Source organism: Gallinula chloropus, assembly GCF_964237585.1.
Source record: "Gallinula chloropus genome assembly, chromosome: 12".
Taxonomy (NCBI): Eukaryota; Metazoa; Chordata; class Aves; order Gruiformes; family Rallidae; genus Gallinula; species Gallinula chloropus.
In genome coordinates this window covers 12,067,996-12,088,340 of record NC_140097.1, presented here as the reverse complement: position 1 = coordinate 12,088,340, position 20,345 = coordinate 12,067,996, and the positions used below count along the sequence as shown (strand labels likewise).

General features: G+C 55.2%; 1 protein-coding gene across 1 annotated transcript; it reads right to left on the bottom strand.

Moving 5' to 3' along the window:
• Positions 1-1,856: 1,856 nt before the first annotated feature.
• Positions 1,857-11,768, bottom strand: ABHD6 (abhydrolase domain containing 6, acylglycerol lipase; the record flags this gene model as incomplete). Its single annotated transcript, XM_084269524.1, has 8 exons — positions 1,857-3,734; positions 4,385-4,485; positions 4,922-4,976; positions 5,821-5,978; positions 7,199-7,331; positions 7,557-7,670; positions 8,089-8,245; positions 11,650-11,768. 8 exons carry the CDS (start codon positions 11,766-11,768, stop codon positions 3,558-3,560), a joined length of 1,014 nt encoding a protein of 337 aa, XP_084125650.1. The 3' UTR covers positions 1,857-3,557.
• Between the last annotated feature and the right edge of the window lie 8,577 nt (positions 11,769-20,345).

Sequence of the window (20,345 nt, the reverse complement as noted above, 5' to 3'; positions counted from 1 at the left end):
GCGCTCCTATCCAGGCGTCTGTGGGAAAACCATGGGATGTGTCTGAGAGGATTGTGAAACACCTTGAGTCAGCCAGCTGATGGGTTCCCAGGGTGGGGGATACCCACGGCGACACCCAAACCACGGTGCCAGACTCCCTGAGCATCGCTCTGCCGGTCAGAGGATGCTCTGCTCAGGGCTGTGCCGGTGAGACCCCCCTGCGAGGCAGCAGACGCTGTTATTCTCCTTTGGCAGAAGAAATGGGGAAAGGATGCTTCTCCACTGCAGACAGGCATCTGGCTGCAGCTGGGCAAAGCAGGACCTAGCCCAGCTTTCCCTGGCTGCCCACATTTACCCTTCAACAGCAGCTGTGCTGGACCAAGTGCCCACCAGCTGCCACCAGCTCTGTCCCTCCTGCTCACACCGATACCCTAAGAGCAAGGTGAGGGGCATCACCACAGGCCTGGATGCTCAGCAGCAAACAGCTCGCTCAAGGCATCATTAGGTTTGTTATTGAGCCAGCCCAGCTGTGCTTTGCAACCTCTCAGGATGCAGACAATCAGCCTTGGCAAGACCCACAGAACTCAAGGGCCAACTCCATGCTCCACTCTCACACCAGCCCCAGCCTCCAAGAGCCTTGCCCCTCAGCCCAGCCGAGCCCCAGCTTATTCCCATGAGGAAAACAGGACTTAAAACACCAGGCAACAAACAAACCAAAGGCAGCCTCCTCCCTCCTGTCATGCCAGGACTCTCAGGCTATGTGCAGGTTCCCAATGCCCAAGCTCACTGCAACTAGGACCTAACAGTTCCCCAGGCTCTGCCCACAGAACACCAGAACACACTGGGAGGAGCAGGAGCCTCTGACCCTTCCCAGCCTGGGAATACAGCCTTACCTGGACCTGGGCTCAGTGCTGAAGGGTAGCAGCCAAAACCACAAAAGCAGCCTTTGCATGGCTTGGGGCTTTTCTGGCTTCTGGCAGGAAATGAGGGTCAGTGAGCATGCTGGTACCTGATGTGTCTCAGGTGTGTCCCCAGGTGCCGGCAGCTTTCTTCCCAGCCTCTCACTGGCTCAGCTGCTGCTACGGGGCCAGCTTGGGCATGGGGCCAGCTGGAGCAAGCTGGGGGCTGGCACCCAGACACCCCCCCAACTGACCTGGGGATTTTTGTTACTGAACACTGAGAGGCTGCAACACGTGATGCAGATGTCCCGCATCACCCCATCCCCTGACTGCTGGCCAGAGGCCCCCTCCCGTCCCCCTGCACTGCAGTGACTGAGAGGTTTCCTGCAGCCGTGTCACCTTGACCCGTGCATGACAGTAGCAGTGGGGCCAGGGTGCCATGGCAGGGTGCGGGCAAGGGGGTGAGGTGCCAGGAGGATGCGCCCCAGCCCTCTCTGCAACTCCTCTGTCAGACAAAGCAGCTGCTGGGCCTCAGCAGCCTCGCAGGGAAAGGAGAAATGCAAATACTTTTCCCTGGTTATTGATACACCACCACTCCTAACACACTGCATAAATTCAGTGAGACTTGTAATTGCAGCTGAAATTAGTATTTAACATGCTTTCAAGAGTTTTAAGAGGAATCTCGGCACTTAAAACTTAATTCCCCTGCCCCTTGAGGTTTCATTTTGCTTCTCGAGCATTTAGGGCCACCTCCTCTTAATAAAAAGAAAAGAGATAACTTTGTGTTGTCTTTGAAGAGATTCGAGAGACTTGAGCCTTCCTGATCTTCACCATCTCTCACAACAACATCAGATATTCCTCAAGGCAAAACCTGTGTCTCCCAGAAACGTGGGGAGGAAAGAAGCAGCAGAGCAAGTCCCCACCGCAGCCCCCTTCTTCCTCAAAGGAATAAATGACCATTGCACAGCAGACTCCTTATATCGCTAAGATTTTAATAGCCATATAAATCCTTTGTGTACAGCAATCTGTGGCATGTGAGAAACCATATAGATACCCAACAAGTTTTTCTGGCTTTTACCACATAAAACTATCAGCAATTTATTATTATTATTTTTTAAATCAACTCCTGTAGTAGAAACAATAACCAAGCAATTAACAGCAAATTTCTAATTGTCTAAAAGAACAACGTTTCTTCTCTTAAAAAGAGCAGAGAAGGTGAGGGGGAGTTCCAGATATCTGTACAGATTAGGGTACCTTGGAAAGATGATGGCTGTCAGCACCGCAAGCGTGCGCACCCAGTCTGGGGGCGGGGGAGGCTCTAGCAGCACCTGGCATCATCCCCTGAGGAGGGCTGGGGGTGATGGCCGCCTGTTGCTTCGCCTTCGAGAGGATCGCACACTGCCTTGCCCCCCAGCAGCCGCCGGTCCTGCCCGAGGTGAGGACCAGCCCTCTCCCCCTGGGACAGGAACGGCACCTGGGGAGGTGCAGGACCCCTCCCCGCACATCACCTTGCGGGCTGTGAAGCGTAGCTTGTCTGCATTGCCCATTTCTACCTGTAATTCCACTTGGTCAGGAGTTATAATCGTCGAGAGGCTGCGCAAGCGTATCGTACCTTTCCACACCGCCGTCCAGCGCCTCGCAAGGGAGCTGTCCCCCTCATCGCCACCCAGCAAGCCCAGGAGCCCGCGTCCCCTGCGCTATTCACGTAGGCAGCCCGCTCCCGCCCCTCACCGCCTGGTTTCAGTGACACCAGCGTTCGCAGAATTCACGGAATTCATTAAGAGAATCGTTATTTACATCAGCGTGTTCAGCAGCACGACGGGATAGAAGAGCTGAGACGAGTTGCTGACTCGCACCCTGCCCCACGGGCTTATTGCTGATTCGGGCTCGGGGACCAAATCGCTCCGGGCGGTTTCCACCCCTCCGGTTCGAACAACAGCGGCCAAGCTGCCATCCACACCCCAAGGTTTCACCCTCAGGGGGGGGACCATCCCCTGGGCAAGGCGGGCTGTGCATGGGCGCCGTACCCTGGGCAACGTTAAGGCATTACATAGACGCAGGAGCTGTTTGGGGATTTAAAAAAAACCCACTCAAAGTGTAAACATTTTTGCACACACAGTCATTGGACTTCCACACACGAAGTTTTCTGTAGTTTTCTGCATAAATCACGAGTTAAGGACCTACACAAAGAGCACTCGAGCAGACGCCTGGAGCACTGGGTTTCTCTTACAGCACGGCAGCATGCAACGCGACGGACTCTAAGTAGTAGAAATATTGTAAGTCTCAAGTCCAGGACACGTCCTCCCTCCTATGCTTCTTATTTAGTTTAGGTAAACATCATTAACAACTACGTGCCGGTAACTCGGGTAAGATGGGTGGCTTGCAAGGAGCTTCAGCACACGGCATGGCTAGTGCTTGGTGATTTCAGCTCGTTTCTACTTTTATCTCTAAGTAGAAAAGGGAGAGATTCTGCTTCCATTCCTGTATCTATGGAGGTTGCTCAATGACCCCTAGGTCGCTGTGCCGGCGGTGCTATAGGTTTAGGTATCAATGATTCTGCCTTCCTCAGGGACTTTGGCACATTCACCCCGATTCATACGAGATCCCTGAGAACTTATCAAAGCTGCAGTACTTTACAATTTAGAAGACCCGGCGGGGGCGCTCGGCTCCCCGCCACGCTCACGCCTGCTTCTTGTTGTTGTCCGTGCTGTGCAGCATCTGCAGGAACTCCAGGATGAGGTTGGCCGTCTTGCGGGGCCGCTCCACCACCACCGAGTGCCCGCAGTTCTCCAGGATGTACATGTGGCAGTCCGGGATTGCACTGGCTAAAACACTGGCACCAGAAACATCCAGGACCTGGATGGCAAGGGAAAAAAATAGTCACTCCCGTGGGCAGAGCGGGGTTTTTCTGGACAGTGTTTTGCCCTGTTGAAGCTGCCTTTGCAAGTCCAAGTGAGATGCTGGGAAGGGATGTGGGCATGGTTCTTGGTACCTCGTGGTACCCATACGTGGGGATAGGGCAGGGGTGCTGCATGGTGCTGGTATCAGCATGCAGCTGGGAACTTTCTTGGCTGCTTTTTGGATCTTTGCAAGCAAACACGTGTACCTGTGCATTTACAGAGCCCTCTGCATGCCTGCAGCTTGCCTCCCTCCCTCCCCCTCCCTCCCCCTCCTCCCTTGGTAACCAGCCCTGTGAAGCCTTTGCCTTCCGCCTGCCCACCAACAGCACATCTCTCCCAGTTGCCAGGACAACTCTCTGTGCTGGCATTCCATTCCTCTTCCCGGCCCACGCCTGCTGCGGCCCTGGCATCTGCCCCGTGCCTGCCCCCTTGCCCTCCCCAGCCACAGCTCTGCCCTCTCCTCCCTCCAGCCCCACGCTGGCTGTCAGCCCCCATGTCCAAATCCACAAGGGATGGGGACACGTGTCCCATCTTAGCAGTACTGCCCATACCATGCCCCCATGGGCAGAAATGGGGTCCCCAGGGGAGGTGGAGGGGGCCACGTACCTGGTCCTGCCTTCCCCAGATGACCTGTGTCGGCGCTTTGATCTTGCTCATGTTCTCATGGAGAGAGTGCCTGGACTTTTCATCCACGATTTCTAAAAACACTGGTGAGGGCAAGAGGAGAGTCAGTCCTACCAGGGGGATGCTTTGCCTTCTGTTCTCGCAAGGGTTCTTTGCAGGTCAGCCCTGCCAGCATCCCCTTGCTGGGACACCCAGGCAGGGGTGACAGGCAGCCCCGAAACCCCGTTGCTGAGACACCCTCCTCCCAGCCCATCTCCCTGTGGGTACAGGTACTAACTACCCCCCCCCCCCCCCCCGGGAGGCTGAGGGTGAAGCAGCCACCCCATTGCCCATGGAGCTGGCAGTGAGTACTACCAGTGACCAGTGTGCACCCCCCCAAAACTGTTAATGACACTGTCCCCTTCCACCCTCAGTAAGGCAGGAGAGGGGTGCCGGAGCCCGGTGGTGTGCTGGGGACACGGGGGCTGGGGACAGCCTGTCCCCACAGCCTGGGGCTGGAGGGGCTGCCGCTGCACTTACGTTTCCGGTAAAAATCATTGTGTGGGATGCGAACGTCAACGAGGCCCTGGAGGATCTGCAGGGAGAGCAAAGGGAGCTGCTGGGGGGGGACCCACACCCTGCACGGGGCTGAGCATGCCCGAGGGCACCCTGTGCATGGCTGGGAGCTCACCCCCACTGCCTCGACATGCCCCGCACAGCCTGGCCCCGGCACAAGCTCCGTCCCAAGCGCGGCGGCTGTTGTAACTGCACTTGAGTAACACACATTTCAGCAACAAGTATTAGTCTCTTATGATGCAAACCCAAATTTCTCCCCCCCAGCCAGCTATCCAAGGCCAGCAGGCTGCCTCAGCCATGACTCCACTTTTCTTCCCTTCGTTTGTCCTTTGCCAACAACAAAAAAAGGTCTTGGCTGTTACCTTACCTTTTTTTTCCCTTACTCTCCAATCTACTCATCTCAGACTTCCTAAGGAAAACCAGCTTAATGGGGAGCCCCTCGCCAAGTTCCTCTCACCAGACAATGAGGTGATTAACATTTCCATGGCTTTTGCTTAATAAAGTAACAAACAATCCCCCTCCTGCCCAGACAACAGCCGCTTTGGTTATTTAATGCTTCCTGCCAGCCATATTTACTAAAAACTCCTTTGACATCCCAGCCCACTGTGAGAGGCCTCATGGGAGGAGGAATTCCAGTGGGCTCTGCCAGAGGGAGCTGGGAAAAGTGGGTTTGAAGGGAAAGTGCCGTCAAGGTGCTGGGAGTGGGGTGGAGGGTGTCCTGCCTGGGTGATGGGGGAATAGCAGCACCAGCTCTGCTCCTGGCATTGCCTCAGGTGCTGCCACGCAGGCTCAGGGAGAAGCAAACCTGCCCCCCACCCTGAGTCCCCCTTCCCCAGCCGCTGCAGCCAGTTCAGGCTCCTCACCTGCTGCGGCACCTTGAAGCGAACGTAGGAGCAAAGCTTCAGCATATCTGCCATCTCCTCGGGAGTGGAGGGAATTAAAGGGATCCTGTCAATGCGTTCGGACTCTTGCAGCTCCCGGAGCTGCTTGATGAACTTGCTGTCTGTGGTACTTGGTAGGCCTGGGTCAAACAAGAAGGGGGTACAAGCTAAAAACCCGGACACTACCTCAACAACAACAGAGCGTCACCGTGCTGACCCCCATCGTTCCTGCCTCTGGCTCCTGCTTGCTCAACCACTAAGCCAAAAATTAAAATACAGGGGGAGAATGAGAAGCTGTACATCCAGCAGCCTTAATGTGCACCCAGATACCCTGGGCTCCTGCTGCTCCAGGGCCTGGCACCGCTGAACCCCACGGGCTGACCCAACACAAGGTGTGCTCCCTGTAGGCAAGGACGGACGCTTTGGCATGTTTATTTTTCCATGGACGGCGGATGCAAAGACCAATGCCCGTGCCCAGCCTGCCACAGAAAAGGGCTGGGCAGAGAGTTTCAGAAGCCCCATCCACATGGACCGCTGTGGGCACAAATCCCACCAGCAGCCTAATCCCAAACCTCCCTGCAGCCCCACATCCAGAAACACCCGGAGAGTCAGTCGACACCACTCCCAGAGAGGAGCGGGAACCTTGCCGCCCCCAGAGCCCCGTAGCTAGGTAACGTTCTCTTGGCTTCATTGCTTCTGTCTTATCTGGGAGCCGCTTTCCTGGCGTGGGAGGGGGAAGGAGCTGCTTTAACAACTGGGATGCAGCAAAGCGCTCCCTGGCAGAGAAGCTCCCTGCCAAAGCCTCCGTGCCTCCTGCCGCATGTCATGCCCAGGCTCCACAGAGCCCCTGGCCAAGAGGATGGTGGTGCTGAGTGGGCACAGGGACTGCCCCCCTCCCCAACCTGCACCCAGCCCCAAAGTGCTCTTCCCACTTGGGGCACCCAAATGCGTGAGGACAGAGCTCTCCAGCTGCCACAGCTCCAGACCTCTGGTACACTGGAGCTCTCAAGCAGAGACTGGGAAGGCTGTTCCCACTGCTGCCTGGGTTCCTCCTCCAGAACCAAGGGCACAGATGTGCTGTGTAGAATGGCTGCCACCCCAAGGGGGAACACATTTTCCTCCAGAGCAGGTCTTGTCCCATTTGCCCTAGTCCCAGCTCTAATTACAGCACAGCATGGCCAACTCCAAAGCCCTGGAGAAGAGCAGTCGGGATGAGGCTGTGATTTCCTCCCGTGCCCCGCCAGAGACTTTCAGACTGTACGTGCAGATTATTTCAAATGCATTGCTCCCAGTGCTGCTCTGGGCTTCTGGCCCGGCTCTGCTTGCCCCCCCGCCCCCTCGCCTCCCCTGCGCTGCCCACCTGCGGGACAGATGAGGGTCAGGCTGCAAATGTCTTCTGGGTACTGAGCAGCATAGACGCCAGCAACGTTCCCCCCCATGGAAGTGCCAACCAGATGAAAGGGCCTTCTGTTCAGCTTGATGCACTCCACAAACTGGCAGGGGAGCAGAAAGACCATTGTTAGGGGAGATGAAGCAACAGCGCGGGGTCATTAGAGAAATTCAACTCAAAAGCTTGAGCTTGCTGGTTCTGGCTGCCTGGGAAGGGAGGAATCGGGGCCAGACGAGGCAGGGCTTACAGAGCTTTGCATCCCTCATGTCCCCACATCCCTCGTGTCCCTGCATCCCTCTGTAGAAGCAGTGTGATGCTGGGGTGTTACCTGGTGTATTCTCTTAGCTTGCCCGCTAATGGAGTAATCGTCCAAGGCTGAGCGGGTTGTGCCCTCGTGCCCGGGCATGTCGACACATACCAAGTGCAGGTTCTTTGGCAGGAACTGCAGAAACAAACCAGGGGTGGTTACAGTACAGGGGAACCACTGTGAAGCCCAGGGATGGAAACTGGTGACTGTGGGTGGGAGCTGGGGGGTCACTCTCCCACTAGCAGCCCTTGGTTTCTTGTGCAACAGAATAAGTCAGCCCAAGTACCAAGGATGACACAATGAGGAACCATGGCCAAGACCTGCTTCCCAGAGAGGAGACAGGTACATACGGCTCCTCCCCTGCAGCTCCCCTGCCTGTCATAGGGGTGAAAGGGATCCAAGGAGCCACGAGCGTGGAGTGAAAGAGGGCATTTGTAGTGTGTTAAAGTGATCATCACATCCCACGTGTGCAACTGTTGGGTTCCCACACCGCCCTCAAGCCTGGTACCACTGACTGTCACTAAGTAGCACCACGATAGAAACGGAGTCCCACCTTGACTATAGACAGCCACATGTCTTTGTGGGCTGAGAAGCCATGTAACATCAGGATGGACGGGCGGTATCCAGGTCTCCCTCTATAGGAATAACAAAACTGGTAGTCATCGTAGCTGGCATATCTAACCTGCATACCCAAGGCTCGGCGCCAGTACCTGGAAACAAGGAGAAAACACTACCAGTGAGCGAGGCAAGACCACAGCCCAGAGGCAACATAAGCCAGATGACCCAACTCAGCTGCAAGCTTTTGCTAACACCAGTTAGTTTGGGTTCACACTGGTGCTGTCACGGCCCTAACTGGGACTAGTTCTGAGCATCTGGTCCCTGGACCAGACCCTGTGCTTACATGTAGTCGCTTACACGTGTAGTACTGGTGGCTGGCTACTCATGGCTGCATGGCAGATGGCTTGTGGAGACATGGTTTGTGGAGAAACTTCAAAAAAGACCACCAACAACTAATCTGGCAATGGAAATGGGCCAAAAGAACAGCTCTCAAACTGAAAACACCTGAGTGTTGGTATGACCAGAGGCTGAACACCTGGCAAGGCTGTGTGCAGGATAGGGAAGCACTTGTTCCAGCTGGGTACAGTGAGTCTGTCATGGGTTTATTTGGGCACAGCCTTGCAGCCCTGCAAGGTGACAATGTCACCCCACAGACATGCATATCAGTCCCAGTCAAAACAACTGTGTCACCAGGAGCAGCACAGAAACCTGGTTCCCATATGCCAAGTAGATGGCCTTTGAAAATGCTCTGACACACAGAGGAAGGAGTGGAGGTGACAGAGATGACAGCAGCAAACCCCAAGGAAATCTGGGTTATTCCTCTGAAAGCAAGAAGACAAAGAGCTCCTGCCAGCGCACGCTTGCAGCCTGCTCAAAGAGGATGCAGTGAAACTGCCAGCCAGAGGGAACCTGGGCAGAGATTATCGGTGACACTTTGGACACATGATGTCTACGTGCAGGCCAAGCTGGAGAAGCAGGCATGCTTCCTCTGCATCTCCCATGCTCAGACATAACCCTTGTCAGGACAGCTACCAGGCTACTCCTGATGGCAAAGATGCTGGCAAATACTTCTATAGGTGACATCTGAATTTGAGACACAAGGGCAAGGTCACCAACCCTCCTAGACTGTCCTAGCTCTCTGCCCACTCAGAGCTTATGTATAGTGCAATCCTCTTTTAGCATAATCCCTTTTTGGAGGGAGTTAGTGGGACTTAAGCAGCATCTCAGCTCTGTGCTGGTCCTACAAGGAGAGGTGAATTTCTCCCTGAATAAGTGTCTTAAGAGTCCTCGCCTCAAAGGCACTGGTGTAAACTACTGATGGGGAAGATGATAACATTTTTAGCAACTGATCCTGATGGATCAATTCAGTAGAAGGCAAAATAATCTGTGCAAAGCTGAACTGATCCCTCGCAAGGTGTTAAACACGCTTAATGGCAGCGGCTAAACTGATTAACCCCCGTCGGCAGAGCAGCCTGGCTCTGGGGCCAGGGTCAGTGGGGCAGCCCTGGACGTCATGCCCGGCAGTGAGGCGCATTAACTGCAGGGGAGGAAGTGAGGCCATTGGCGACAGGGGGGCCCTGCATGACCCTTGGCCGCACCAGCTGAGGACACGCAGACTGGTAGCGAGGAGGAGCAGGGCAGCGGGTGGTGGGAGAAAGGAGAAGTATCCCTGGGGACCTCCCAGGACCTTTCAGGGGTGATGCTATGAAGCTGGAACCTCATGGAGTCAAAAGGGGAGGGCACCATGATGTGCCGTCTGCCCCCTCACCTGCCTCTGCTGATGGGGAAACAATGATTTTGCACCCAAAAAAAGCCAACTTGGGAAGAAGGAAATGGGAAAGGAAGAGGAAAGGGCAAATCTACTCTTCTCACCCACTGCCTGTAAGAAACAAGGCACCTATGAAAGACAGAGCATCACAGTCACTCCTGCAAGGTGCCAATGCTACCAGAAACACTGGGAGAGAGATGGGGCACGTATCCTTCGAAAGCAAACAGCGCTGCCGATCTCACGCTCCCACGCTCCCTCCCTCAGCCCAACACAGACGGACCTGCCCACAGAGTGTTTTCACTCCGCTCCGGCTCACAACCCTGAAGGACAAGGAGGCAGGCTCTTCTCTACCTCCCACCCAACCCAGCTCCTCACAGCTTCCCAGCATCAGCTCCTTTCACCTTCTTTGCCCCATCCTGACACCCCTGCCTGCATCTCTCCAAGGCTTCACCCCAAACACACTTGCTGTGCTTTGGCACGGGAGTGTTTCTCCACTGATCCTCTACTGAACCCGAGCCCATCAGGGTCTTCCCTGGTTTCCACCAGCCGCTCATACATCCAAAGGGAAAAAAAACCCCTTTGGCGGACAGAGCAGGTGCTGTCTGGACCTGCCCCTACATGCCCTCCTGGCGTCCCCAGGACAGGACACTGTCACGTTCCCTGCTCCCTTTTGCAGAGCGATGCTTGTGCTGTGCAGGTCCCCACACGAAGCACAACAGGAATAAACTCTCTCCCGAGCTGATCCAGTTGTTGGGGATTTCAGCCCATCCTCCTCCCTCCTCTCAGTCAGCCCCCTGATGCGGTGATTGAAAAGCCGCTAATAAATGCGCCGTTGGGAAAACAGGCTTCATCACGCTGCTGCATCTGAGCGCCGGCATGGGTTAATGTCCTCCTCCTCTCACAAGAGGTCACTTTGATTTGGAAACACCCCGTGAGCAAAACTGCAGGAGCCACCATCTGCCAGCAGCACGTGAGAACAGCCCGCCGTGCTGCCCGCTGCTGCCCATGCCGGACGAGGAGCTGCTGCCCTGGCTTCTGCAGGGAGCGTTATTGCACCTCTCCCCCACAACAAACCCCGATGGGGAAGCCACCAGCGCGCTTATCACCGAGTTCCAGGGACAGGCGAGGACTGAAGGACGTAATGCCCGCCTGCCGCTAATTGGAAAGGACAAGATGCAAGGGGATAAGGGAGAGCATCACTCCACCTTCTCGGATGCTCCAGCCCAGAGTAGAGGAAGGGAAGAAAAGCCTTGTCCGTAACTATTAGAGAGAGAAAAGCCCCTGCCTGCTGAGCAGGCTGACAGGCAGGAGCCGCCGCAGAGCAGAGGACACCCACGCTGACGCCTGCATCCGTGAGGCAGGAGGGCACCAGCATGCTGGGGCTGCCAGGCTGGGGGACAGGCAGCAATGGAGTGATGCTTTCCCCAGCCACAGTCCTGTGCCTGGGGTGGGAGGGAATAACCCAGAAAGGTTCAGAGACATCCCACAGTCCAGCTGAGGCTGCCCCAACAGACATAAGCCTCAGCAGAAAAAAAGTACTAAGAAAACGCCATTTTCTTCCCCTGTGGATGCTTAAAGCTACACACAGCCAGTGTTCCCCTGGAAAACCCCACTGCACCTGCTCCTGTGGCCACACAGGCAGGAGAACCCCCCTCTGTCCACATCACCTTGCTGCCCACCAGCTCAGTATCTGCAGCAATGTGTGTGTGAGGGTGCAGGGACCTGCTGGGGACTGGCAGTAATTCCACCCTTGCGCTAGAACGAGAGCAGCCGGGCTGATGAACTCACCAGTAGTAGATACGGATCAGCGCAGAGGGCCAGAGGAGGAAGGAGGCCACGAAGGCCAGGATGGGGATGGCCAGGGTGCCGCCAGCGATGACAAACATGTTGAGCACATCCAGGTCCATGCTGCTCTTCACCACCCAGCCTCACCTGCCCACATTTAGGGAAGGATCAGAGGTTAAACACCAAAAATGGTAACAAGTCGATGCTAAATGAGATCTCTGCTGCCAGGAAGAAAGTGGCTCTGTGAGAAGCAGAAGATATTGCTCAGGAGCATAGTAAAGCCTCTTTCAGGTTTAAAACTCCATTATTTCTTCTGGCTTCTTAATGAATAGAATTATTGCAATGTTATCTTCTCAGGAATGAGCCTAACAGTCATGGACCATGTCTGGGGCGATGGGGTGCGACGTGGCCCTTGAAGCAATTTGCACAGCCCCCGATGGGTGCAGGCAAGGCTACCTTAACGCAGGCTTCTCGATGCTTTTTGGAGGCAGGCATCCAGCCCCAGCTCCCCTCCCCCTGCCCGATCCCAAATCCCCAGCACACAACCACTGACCTAGAATTGATGGCTTGAGCCCGGCTCTCATTACTGCTCCGCAGAGGCACCGACTAATCAAGGGAGAGAGCCTATTAATGGGCTTGGGAACTGAAGGAAACAACCTGGCATGGCACTCTTTGGTGACCAGCCCTTATCTGAGACAAATTCATTCCTAGCCCCACGTCCTCACTCCTGCCCCGTGGGCATTTTGCACTGCCTGTCAATCACAGGTCCCTTTGCGGCTCCCCAGCATCCTTTGGGCACATCTCAGGGGCAGCAGGCGGGGGACACGGGGTACAAGGACGAACCGTCACACAACACCACGCTCGTCCCTGAACTCGCCCCGCCACAGGCAGATGGGATATATTTTCCCCATGAAGAGATTAAACCCTGTCACACACACACATCTCCTCTAATTCCCGCCTCTAACCAACTTACGCCTTGCCCTTCCCGTGGCACTAGCTCTTTTGTCACACGTTTCTAAAACGAGATGTCTCCAACGCCTGCTGTCCCACCCGCCATTCCCACCCCCCCATCACCACCACATTTCTCCGTGCCACCACGGGCAGGTTTATTTCTGTTTCCTGCAAGACTCACGCCGGTACGCGCTATGCTGTGTGTTGTAGGCGAAGCAGTAAACGAATTGCCACAGCCAACATCCTCTTCCCCTCCCGACACCGTCATGCCGGATCACATCAAACCCCATGTTATACATGACCGAGTAAAACGGGTTACAAAACCTCTGAAGCAGCAGCCAGGCTTGCCCTCTTGCCCCAGAGAAAAGAGGAGTAACAGAAATCTGAGGAATACCATCAGCATTTCCACCGGGCACTTCCTTAATGAAGCTAAACCTCATTTCTTTCTTCAAGCCTCAACAAGACACTGTTATTCGTTTGATGGACATTGTGCACAGAGATCTTTGTTCTCTGCTCGGCTTTCCTGCAGCTAAACGCTTTGTGCAGCAGAGAAACCCCATACAGGCAAGCAGGGCTGTACAGGTGCCCACCTGAGAGCGTTGGCTGCCCACCTGAGAGTGCTGGCTGCCTGTCACAATGTCAGTAAAACCAGGAAGAAATTAAACACAGAAAATTGCCGGCCCTCCCGTCGCCCACCCGTAACGGGAGAAGGTTACAGCCTGGGAAAGCACAGGAAAAGCACAGGGCAGTGGGACCCCCCTGTGCTCCCCAGTGACCCCACCGCTCTTGGAAAGCAAAACAAGAAGAGAAAGCCTTTTAAAAGGCCAGCTTACTTTGCAGAGATCCCCTCCTCCTCTCGGCACAGGTCCTGCTCACAGCGGGTAGCGGCAGCAGCGGCTGAAAACACTACCAGAAAAGGGGGAAAAAAAGGTTAAAACTGCACTCCAGCTTCTTCTTCTCTCCTCCTCCTCCTCTCAGACTCAGCAGCCAGGCGAGACAGCGAGTTTGGGCTATTTAAGCCACTGGCTTCCCTTTAAGACAACTCATCTTCACCTTCTGACCAACCTTTCCCCTCTTTATGTCAATACAGTCTTTCGTACAACAAAGCCAAACGTGGGCACTTGTTCCAAGCAGGAACAAAGTGCAAGCTGCCATCGGAGACGAAGCGAAAGCCGGCATGGCACGGCGGGGAGAGCTGACGCCAGCAGCCCCCTCCGCGGCAGGGCTGCGCGGCACCCAGCGAAACAGGGCTCAAGGTTGCGCTTCAGGTGATTACAGCTATTAGAACAAAGCCAGCTAAGCTGCTTCCCATCCCCTTCCTCTTCGCATTAAATGTAATTTTCCAAGCGCTCTCAGTGCCCTCCAGAGCCTTCCCTGTGTGAGACGGGCTGGAGCGTAGCGCAGCCGCAGGAAATTACTGGAGAGGCAGGAAAACGCTGGCCTGGACTCACCGGCAGCTTTGGGCCATGGAAATGCAAGCTGGAAGTTCAGTGGGAGCGCCAACCCCCACCTTCCACCAGCACTGGGGGCTGCTTTGTGCCAGAATTTCCCTGAGAGATCCCCCCTGCCATGTCTGCTGGCCGGGGGTGCCGCAGGGGGCTCCCATCCTCATGGTGACGGAGCGTTTCGGCAGGGCCACAGCAGCTGCTGCTCACCACGTGAGCCCCGGCGCCCAATGCCGGCCACACACACCCAGCAAGCCCCACTCGGGGCCCCAGCCAGCCACGGGTGGCCGGTGGGGAGGGTGCTCGGGGACCCTGCAGCGTGCCGGGGTCTCCCTCCCCATAGGAAGAGCATCACCACTGATTTACATGGCTACCTCTGATAGAGGCAGTGGGAAGTAAAACGCTGGCAGGTCCAACTCTGCAGTCAGAGGCAGGCACCAGCACCCCCAAGCTCCATAAAGCCACCCCTGCAACCAGCTGCACTGTGGGGACACCAGCTCCCCACAGCCACGCAGTGGTGCTTTGCCAGGGCACAATCACCAACCCTGCTGCACTGGGGATGGGGATGGGAGCGGGCAGCATCACCCCAGATGCCAGCACCGTCTTTCACTAACAGCTAGAGAGACATCATGGACTTAAAAATAAAAGCAAGCCCTGTGGTAAGAGCGGTAAGCCTTCAGACCATGGCCCATCCATCACTTTGAAGTGCCACGTGACCAGTGGCCCCAAGCACTGCTACGGCCTTCTTGGAAGGATCTCCACATAAATTAATTTGCAAACGTCAGTTAGAAAGTCTGATGAATGCTGTGTGACCATGGCAGCGACGAGGTGGAGTGGGCTGCACACCCGGCAGGCACAGGGTGCCAAACCAGGGGCACCAGTTCCCATGCTGACAGTTGAGCTGCAGGCACGTCCCACCTGGGAGGACACCCCCTGCCAAACAAGCCACCCAGGTAACGGATGGATAGACCAAGGACAGACACTGAGATGTCTCCAAATCCCTCCCTTGTGCCAAGCTCAAGGAGGTGCTTCATCACCTGCAAACAGAGGGGCCAAAAGGCAGGAGGGGGCTGCAGGCTGATACAGAGGACACCGTGTAGATGATAGTCACCAGGGCCACCAGCCAAAGGGACAACAAATTACTGTGAGCAAGGTTTGAATCCTCATCAGTATTTTTGCTCCTTCAAGCTTGGTGGGTCACAGCAGGGAGGCTGGAGAAGATCCAACAGTGCAACCCAAGTGTATATATATCGATTACTTTTCCAAGCCCCGCGGAAGATGGAGCAGCACACGCCCGTGTGCGGGATCAAAAACTACATTCAGCTAGAACAAAATAAATAAATAAATAAAGCCATTCCAGAAATGGAAAAGCAGTTAGGATTGTTACCCAGGGAGACAGGAAGCTCTTCACCAGGATCAGCATCTCTAGCAGAGCAGGTCTCAGAGACACCCTCTGATGGGGCAAGAGAAGGGGGGCCGTGGTACAAAAGCTTTCACAAGCCAGAGGGGCTGGGCTAGGAAAGGGAGAGGTGCAGCTAACATGCTGGGCAGCCCTGTGCACGGCTAGGGAGGTTTTTCACAGCACAGGAATGTCATGTGTGCACTTACTGACCAGATGTGCCAAAACTCAAGCACAACGGTGGCACCAGGCTGTGCTCATTGGGACTGGGCTCCAAGACCAGGGCTGCTGGCTGCACTCAGTGTTTCCTCACCACTCCCTGCACCCAGAGCAGCCCAAGGAGAAGCTCTGACCAGCTGAAAGATAAGAGACACACCTAGGCACACGTCAGTATTTTTTAAAGATCTGAAGAAGAAATACTGATGAATTTTGAGGTCCCCCTGCAGAAACAGGGGGCTTTGATGGGCCTCAGTGGCTAAGATGGGGCCCTCCAAAACCCTGACTCACACCACTAACTGTGTGAGAAGACACAAGCAAACCATTTCCCTTGGAAACCGCCTCCCCACTGGCATCCTCAACAGCCAGAAAAATTGTACTGACCATAACAACAACATTGCTAATACCATGATTACTCGGGGGTTCATTTTGCAACGGGATGGTTTAGATGCCAGTCATAGTGAAATAATAATTTAAGACCTATTAATATTTGAAAGATCTCGTTAATTAGCCAGCCAGCTCGCAATCTCAATCTCAATCTAGCCTCCTGAGGGCTGAGAGTAGGAAATGTGCCCTTTCACCTTCATTTATTTATAGACAGCAGAAATGAGATCATTATTTCTGCAGCGCCCTTCCACAAAACGTGCAGCTCTGACCCACGTGTAACTGTGCAGCACGGCTCCTGAACGTGAGCCAGAGAGTCTGGGCTGGCCCCTGCACCCCTGGGAACCGGCAGGGATGAGCCCTCCGTGTCACTGCCAGCCAGCCCGGGGACAAGGTGGCTGCCAAGCCACGACCGGAGCAGGCTATGCTGCCAGCCGGCTGCTGGTTTAGACATTCATAACGTGCCCGTCCTCCTTCCGGACCCCGTCGCCATCCCCATCCTGTCACACACGCACGCAGCGGAGGATGCACAGCACATCTGATGTCACGAGTGCGCCCAGACTCAGCCCCCTGCCTGGGGGAGGGCGGGGGAGGTAGGAAGGAGTCGGGGAGGGATTGGGGTACAGGGGGGCTACCTCCAGGTCCCCTTTCCCAGCACCCAGCACCCTCCCTGCAAGCATCCTCCAGCAGCAAGATGACGGCATCCTCCAAACAGCAGCGGCGAGATGCAGCGCCGCTCTCCTCCCCTCCGTGCCCCTTTTTCTGGTGATTTGGAGGGTTGGGGGTGGGAGTGGGGGAACGTAAGGAAAATGAATTAAATCTTAAATATATATATACATGAAAATATTCCTTGCGTTTTGGCTTCGCTCCTGATCTCCTTCCCACGCTCCCTCCCCACCCCAGCGATGCCAGGGTTGGGACCGGGGCGGGGGCCGGATGCCGCTCCCCACGCCCGGGCTCCCCCTCCTCCCCTTCCCCCGGCCCTGCCATCGCTACCGCCAGCCCCGCACCGCCGCCGCCGCCTCTCACCGTGCCGAGCCGATCCGGGCCGCAATGGCAGCGCTGAGCGGCGAGACGCGGCGGCTCCGCTGCGCCCTCCCTCCGTGCCGGGGCGGCTCCGCGGGGGCGCAGCGGAGCGCGGCGGCGCGGCTGTGCGGGGCGGGGGGATGCGGAAGGGATGCGACTGGGTTGTAAGAGAGGGGAAAGGAGAGGGGCGGAGGTACCACGGAGCACAAGGAGGAGTGCGTGTGCAGGAGGAGTGCGAGGGGACTACAAGGTGGTTACAATGGGATTTCAATGGAGGAGCAAAGGGGGGTGCAATGGGGTTGCAGCAGGGGCACAAGGCGGGATGGGGGCTGGAGGGGGGGGCGGGTAGTGTAGTGAAGGTTCCGTGAGGGTACAAGGAGGAGTGAGACAGGGGCGGAAGGGGTGCTGCGATGTGGGGGTGTGGTGGAGCTGTAAGGGGAGATGTGATAAGAACCCCATGGGGTGCAAGGGGGGGGATGTGATAGGGCTGCAACAGAGATGCATAAAGGGGCTTTCTTGGGGGCACGAGAGGGGTGGAAGGGGAGCTGCAGTGGGTGCAAGGGAGGGACACAGCATAAAGGAGCTGCAAGCACATATTGGGACATCTATGGAGGTGCAAGGGGAGCCGCAGTGGAGCTGCAACAGGGATGTAAGGAGGGGACAGAACAGGGCTTCCATAGGGGTACAAGGTGGGGTATAGCAAAGGTGCAAGGGGGTGTACAGGGGAGCCCCAACAAGGGGATCTGATGGAGCTTCAATGGTGGTACAAGGAAGAGACACAGTAACGCTGCAGCAGGGTACAAGGCAGATGTAACAAGGGTATGATTACAGGACACAATGGGATTTCCATGGGGTTCAATGGTGGATACAGTTCACTGCAATGGTGGGGGTGGTGCAAGGGGGAGATGAAATGGGAAGGAGGCCGGGGATGTAAAGAGGCTGCAAAGGGGATACCACAGGAGTGCGAGGGATCAAGAGGCAATGAAACAGGGAGTGACAGGGGAGGCAGGATGGGTTTGCAAGGGGGTACAATGAGGAATGCAATGCAGCTGCAATGGGGACATAAGGGGGCACAGAAAGGAGACACAGCAGGGATACAAGGAGTGTGCAACGACGCTACAAAAGTTGTATGATGAGGTTGCCATGGGAATGCAGCAGGGATGAAAAAGGCCACGTGATATGGCTGCAACAGAGTTACAAGGAGATACAAGGGTGGATACAACAGGGGCTACAGCAAGGATGTAAAGCAGGTGCCAGAGATACCCCACACACAGACCACACAGCCCCCTCACACAAGGCCTGGGAGCAAGTTTGGGGAGGGAGGGATGGATGGGTGGGTGGGGGTGTGGTGTTGTGTGAGCGTGTGTGTGTGCGCACAGGGCTGTGCTCAGGGAGCACAGACTTCTGCCACACTTCCTGTGAAGGACCAAACATTGAAATCAGAGCATCACACTGATACTTTTACACCTGAAAGGGTGTTTTTCAGCCTGCCATTTAGGTTACAGGCCTGTTTACCTGACCTCTCTTCCCAAAAGATGACACCTTCTGCTCTCAAGTCCTGTGTTTAAAATCTCCTCTGAGTTTTCTTAAAATTGCCCCCCAAAATCCTTTTGTTACAAGTAAATTTACTCTCATTCCCCTGGGTCACGTATAAGCTTGCTGTGCACCTTTAAGACATGCTCAAAACTATGAGAAAACTTAATTAAATTGCAAATGAGATCAGCTCCTGAGTAAATGCAAGCAAATTGGGTCAAATCCTCACTGCATCTGTGCTTTGACAAAGGATGTCCTTTCGGTCTGGCAGGCTAGAAGAGAACAGCTGGCATAAAGGGCTTTCCAGGTCACAGTTTACTAATATAACCAAAACCTTTCAGTCATGTGAGCAGATGAAAGAGATTTATAACCAAAATCAAGGGGTTTGAGTGGCCTGGTGCAGGCAGGGCACGGCTTTGTGCAGCTTTTTGGGGTTCTTTGTTTGAAGAGCTCCCTAGTCAAGCCGGGCTAAGTGAAGTTGAGCTTCCACAGAGATGACCTAAGCAGGCACTGAAGGTATTTCACAAGCATTTCAAAGTTGTTTGCAGTCACATTTGTTTGTTCAGCTTTCTCCTGCACGGCCCCAGGCTCCCACAGGACACGTGCAGCACAGCGCTGACTCATGCCAGGGATAGATTACCCATCCTGTGGTTATTCCAGGCCACCTGGTAGGGATGCCCCTGGAAATAGTCACAGTGAACAATGGCTCTTAAAATAGAGAGGCTGAGGCAGAGACCTTTGGTGCTTTTATGTTGAAATATGGCACGAACTGAGGACCATATTTCAACTTTTATGTTGAAATATGGCACAACTGGCAACCTCAGCGTGCAGCCACAAGGAAGAGTCATCAGACATCTCCTGTGGTGGTGATGGGGAAAGGAGGGATCTTCAGGGTTCTCCTGAGCTAGACAGTGCCCGAACAAGGCCATGGCTTCAACAGGTCACAGCCCCAGTGAGGTGGAGAATGATGAATTTGCTGAGCAGGGACCAAGGCTGCTCCTCCATCCCACCTCAGGGTCTCCGGGTAGTGCAGGGGCTGTGGGGGGCACAGGGCATGGCTGAACTCCCTGTCCCCACAGACAGCAGATGAGCCTGGACTTGAGGGGAAGCCCCAGCAGGTCCCTGGGCACAGTTTGAGGACCCTGCACAGCCATTTTCAGGGGGTCTGCCACATGGCAAGCTCAAGCTAAGAGGCAGCACCTGCACTGACCCGCTCTCTGCATTTCATTTCTCCTCTCAGTCCCCAGACACAATTCATCAGAGCTGTGGGAGCTGGCAAGGACCAAGTCGCCCCTGCCCCACACCCCAAGGCCACCAGCATTTTGGATCCAGGCACCAGCAGTACCAGCTCTCAGCTGACAATTCCTCCCTATGGATGCCCAGGTCAGGAGAGGAGGCTTCCCACTGGCAGAAGAGCACAGCTTGGATGCTGTGAGGAGGGCAGAGGATCACTCCTCCAGTTAGAAGAAAAAAAAAAAAAAAAAAAAAAGGTCTTTCTAAGTCAGAGTAGCCACAGGGGAAAAAAAACAACCCCACAACTGAAAATAATAAGAATTACCTGTCCTATGTCCCCAGAAATGAGGCAGCAAGGCTGTCACATAAACTGTCTTGTTTTCCACAGGAGGTGGAAGCTCTGGTCAGATTCAGGCCAGGGTAGCTATGGAGAACCGAAGCTTCTACCTCACCAAGCTGAGGAGCAGTGTTGTTCCACCAGATGAAAAGTTCCCATGTTATTTTCCACTCCT